The 5,185-nt window shown below is 36.5% G+C and overlaps 1 protein-coding gene across 1 annotated transcript; it reads left to right on the top strand.

The window, feature by feature from the left end:
* The first annotated feature begins 2,974 nt into the window (after nt 1-2,974).
* Nucleotides 2,975-4,814, top strand: LOC107045072. The gene is made up of 2 exons (XM_015267201.1): nt 2,975-3,012; nt 4,428-4,814. The coding sequence occupies exons 1-2, from the start codon at nt 3,001-3,003 to the stop codon at nt 4,812-4,814; spliced, it is 399 nt and encodes a 132-aa protein (XP_015122687.1). The 5' UTR covers nt 2,975-3,000.
* The last annotated feature ends 371 nt before the right edge of the window (nt 4,815-5,185 follow it).

Below are 5,185 nucleotides of genomic sequence, written 5' to 3'. Positions count from 1 at the left end.
TTCAAGTGAATTTCTAAAGACAGAGCGATGTAAAAACATGAGATTATCGTTTTTTTCTATCGTGCAAACTGTTTCAGGCGGTAGAACTTTTTCTTGATTTTTTTGCGGTTCGATGAATTGGTCGGTAATGACTCGCGATATTATTGGAGTGGTATAAATAGCGCTGGAGAATAAATTGGTAATTCATGCTGACGGAGGAGAGTCATGCACCTTGTCTCTATGCAACAGCCGGAGCTGTTACATCCACACAAAGAAGAAACTCGAACTATGAGGGAGTCTCGGTTTTTATGGTGGATGTTCTCAAAATAAGAAAGTTTATGCAAAGTTGCAACAGAAATATTTCACGAATTGATTACCGAAAACTCATTTAATTAGAGTTTTAATATTGTGGACATGTCAAGGTTTTCGAGCTATGAACATTTGTTGGGATTATGGTAATAAATGAGAACAGTCTCTGATAATTTTTTGATGTAACTAGTGATGCCGTCGAAACTAGTCGAGAATTATTTTGAAGAGATCATCACGGTCTGGAAAAACATCGAAAGTTTTGGAATCGTCGCAATCTAGAAAGACATTGGATCGGTGCATCTCGTCACAATTCCGGGAGGATTTATCTTGCCTGGATCTCGAGATTTTCGGTTTTTTAAGTTCACCAGACGAGACGAGACAGATATCGAGACAAACATTTGAAAAACAGAAAATACTGAAACTCAGACGATGCACCGATCCAATGTGTTTCGAGATTACGACGATTCCTATACTTTCGATGTTTTTTAGACCATGATGATCTTTTCAAAATAATTTTCGTCTATTCTCGATGGCATCGCTAGATGTGACTAACTTTATTAAGGATGTACTACACCCTTTCAGCCAAAATTCACGTTTTTTTCATTTTTCTGGCAAATTGTTGAGCGGAAGGACTCGAAATAATATACCGATTTGCGTTTTATCATTATTGACTGACTCACGAAGTTTCATGATAGCGCAATCATTTCCCTGCATTTTTTCTAAAGTTCTGTCGAATTTCCAAAAAGTTTTAGAAAAAACGCAGGAAAATGATTCACGATCATGAAATTTCGTGAGCCATTAAGTAATGATAAAACGTAAAAACGGTATATTTTTTCAGGTCAGTTCGATCAACAATTTACCAGACAACTTCAAAAAACGGGAATTTTGGCAAAAAGGGTTTGTAATATATCCTTAATTGGAAGGCACGTCTTTACTCATTGATATTTTCCGAGAGACTGAGGATGACAGAAAAATTTTGATGACGAACTCAGGTCGAAAATGTAATACATAAAGAGTCATTCATCTCGCTCCTCCATTCATTCATTTTGTTTAGATTACAGTTATATATAAATAAATAATATGGATTATTTTTTTATAAATAAATAATCTATAATATAATCTATATTTAAAAATAGATTAAAGTTATGTATAAATAAAAGAATCTAAATACTCTAGCCCCAGTTGTTTCATGAGAGATAGCTCTTTGTCTTTCTACGTTACAACTATAAAATAATTCCAATAACATTTCATAGCTTACATCAAACATTTATCAGGAAGGTAAAGATATGGTGGCTTTTTATGCCGCACTACAATTTTGCAGACATTGACTTGACTCGTTTTACCACTTCAGGATTGAATTCCAGAGACAACATTCGTAATTAGAGAACTCCGCAATTCTCTATTTAAAAATGAGAATTCTCCTGCAGTTGAGGAAACTTCCGCTTAAGAATATGTATAAAATAAAAAAAGCATACTGTGGTCATTGTTTTTATTTAAATGCTTTTCATAATTTGTAGATGAAATTTAGCTCGCCCTTCCAGCCCTAGATTACCGCACATTTCACAATCATTTTAGTATTGAAACTTTGGAGGTCCGAAATTTTCCTTATGAAATCGTTTAGAAACATTTCTAAAATCTGGAAAAACTTTGATAGTCTACGTTTCCTGAAAAAAAATTTTAGAGTAATAAAAAAATGCAATTTTTTTCAGGTTTACGATATTTTTTCAAAAATAATACACAAAAAATTGATTTTCCGCTCTGAAAATGTATTTTTTTCAAAATTGTAGACAGGTTGCTTGTATTTTTTCAGAATTGAAAAAAACTAGTTTCGCGTTGCGTGGAAATGGATTCACTTTAACAGAAAAAGTATTTTTTTTAAATGAAGTTTAAATTACGCCCAATTTACTTGACAAAGTCAGAATTCCCAGCGTCGTCCGTATGAAACTGTGAAAGGCACTTGGATATCCTTAATCCAAACAAACAAAATCAGTTCAAGAAACGGAACTGTTACGACTGTTTTTGAGAAAAAAATTATTCAAATTCTCTCAAAATTCCTAATCTGTTAAAATCCATTCCTATTACCATCTTTCCTATCTTAATTGCAGCAGTTTATAATTCTATATTCATTTGATCTTTTTGTGAATAACTACTCACTCGGAACCGTCGCCCTCAGCCGTTAGCAAGTGCATAAAGAATTCTCAAAATGCGTCGAAAAATCCCATGTCTTCCGAATTATCCACCCGTCCAATTCCGTTCATCAACATTACGAAATTCGCCAATGTTCCCTGACAACTAGAGCCCAAAAATGTTCTGCTCATTTCAACTAATCGACCAACTACCATAAAAGCGCTGACACACACGCATCAATCAAACCAACATGAAGTAGTTTTTTTTCTGAACAGCCTGTCACCATATTTATCACAAAGTTGCCAAGAAATTCCTCGTTTGACACTACTATTTGTCCGTCAGATCAATTCATAATTAGGGGCATGTGGTAATCATATTTCGGGTGGAGGACTCGTGGACGATTATGAGATATTCCGAGAGAAAGCAATAGGAATTGGGCGTTGTGTTTCTATGTATAAATAGTGAAGACTGCAACCGAAGGTCCCTTCAGAAATGTACCAGGGGATATTGGTATATAAGACTTCTATTTCGGTCCAGAGATCAGTCAGAAGGTTCACAAGACCGTTACAGACACAACAATTCAATATGTTCAAATTGGTAAGATGTATAACTATCATCCACAATTGCAGTCTAAAGCTGACTACACTATAAAAACTAATATTTGAATTCTAGACGTTTTTGTAGACATTTTTCACATACTAGAGTCCACTTTTTTTTATTGTTATTTTACACTTCCCTCACTTTTCGAATTGCTCCTTGGGTAGCTTAATTTTCAACGCCAGTTTCACTGAGATTAAAGCTATTTATAGATTTACTTTGAATTTTCCAACTGCTAGAAGAGAAATCGATGTACTAAATGCCACAATTCGCTCCGCGCAAAAATCTTCCAGCTTTTGTGCATGTCTGCTAAATCGGTGTTAAGCTCTTATCGATCTCTTGGAGAATAAGTCAAGAAAATCGTTGTTGCACATTGCTAATGGTTTATATTGTTATCTCTTTTCTCTTTTTGAACTCTAGTTTTTCTTATTTTGTTCATCCAAATGTGAAATTTTTCTTTTTTCTTTTGCACATTGTATATACTTTGTATATTTCACCCCCCACTGCCATGGGGCTATGTATCCTATATGCAGTAATAAATAATAATAACAAATTGTTATTTTACATCGCTTCGACTCGGTTGAGTATATGGCGATGATGATCAAACCTTTAAATGGTTAGATCTCACCATTCTACCCGACCGGGATTCGAGACTGGAGCCCATTTTGTAGACATTTTTCAGACATCAAAAAATATCGAAATCGATCAAAGATGTCTTATTCTCAGACACCTCCATTTGAAAACAAAGTGCATCAGATCAATTGCGACGCAACTAGAATTTTCAAATAAATTAAAAAAAATAGAGGAGATGGGAGAGCTTTCCTGTGAGATTCGATTTTGAAAAGTCTTCGGGATAAAACCAAAATTCAAAGAGAATTAGAATTTAGAGAGAAAAAATCCCGCACCGCCCAGCCGGGATTCGAACCCAGGTCTCCCAGGTATGGGCTGGGCACCCTCCCAACTCCACTTCTCCCAAAAAATTTCGGAAAAAAGCATGGAAATGAATCACGTTGTAAGATAGAAGATTTGTTTCCTGTCTGATACAGTCTCTACGTCTGCAGAATGAACTGTTCAAATGTCTGAAAATGAACGTGTGGAATTTTTCAAAAGAAAAAAATGTTCAGGTCCTTTTCAGACACAACTTGTATCTGAAATTGTCAGAAATTCCGGCGAGATCTAGACATTTATGACGATTTAGACGTCCGTTCTCTGTCTGATGACTGGAAGTCAGATGGGGTTGAATCAATAATTCACACCAATCGTGAAGTTCATAATTTTTACGACTTCTTCTTCTTCTCCTAAGAGTTCTCCCGTGAATTATTCTCTTTTCGTTCATAGTTAGTTCAAAGGATTGTTTCTACCTTTGAAATTACGGCTTCAATAACTTTTCCGCTCATCCATATAAACTTTTTCAGGTGGTTCTCTCTGCGATTGTTGCAGTGGCAACAGCTCGCCCAGGGCTTCTCTCCTCTCCCCTTTACAGTGCACTTGTGGGAGAGAAGACAATTGAAAGTCACGGCAATTCGGTCGTTCACAGTGCAGTGCCCGTTGTCCACAGCTACGAAGCAGCCCCAGTAGTTTTGGCACATGAGCCACTCATCGCCGAGAAAACTGTCTCCAGTCACGGACACAGCATCGTGCACGAATCAGCCCCAGTGATTCACATCTACGAAGCAGCCCCAGTAGTTTTGGCGCATGAGCCACTCATCGTCGCGAAATCTGTCTCCAGCCACGACCACAGCATCGTGCACGAATCGCCTGTCCTGGCACATACAGTTCACATTGACGAATCCCACTGGTAGAGGATAATTATCCCTCCATTAGCTACCTCTTTGCATATTCACTGGATCTGCTAAACTCAAGTGTAATTGAAGCAATAATTCATGATTTTGGTTGGAAAAATATAGTTTCTCACTCTCTAATTCTCTATTTTGTTTTTGAGATGAATACGTCTGTTTTCATTATGGGGGGCGAGGGGCTAGTCACTTAGGAAATCACTGGACCACTCGACTGGAAATCAAGGAAGAAATCACCAGAAATCAATGGAAGTCATTGAAAATCAAGTGATTTTCAAGTAATCAAGTATTTTTTTTGGAAATCATTGGAAATCAAGTGACTTCCATTTTCGGTAGTGATTTCTAAAGATTTCACGACATCATCAGAAATCAATAGA

Source organism: Diachasma alloeum, unplaced genomic scaffold (genome assembly GCF_001412515.2).
Source record: "Diachasma alloeum isolate Michigan unplaced genomic scaffold, Dall2.0 Dall_scaffold_00871, whole genome shotgun sequence".
Classification (NCBI taxonomy): Eukaryota; Metazoa; Arthropoda; class Insecta; order Hymenoptera; family Braconidae; genus Diachasma; species Diachasma alloeum.
Note: the sequence above shows the minus strand (reverse complement) of the source record. Positions and strands in the feature narration are given on the sequence as shown.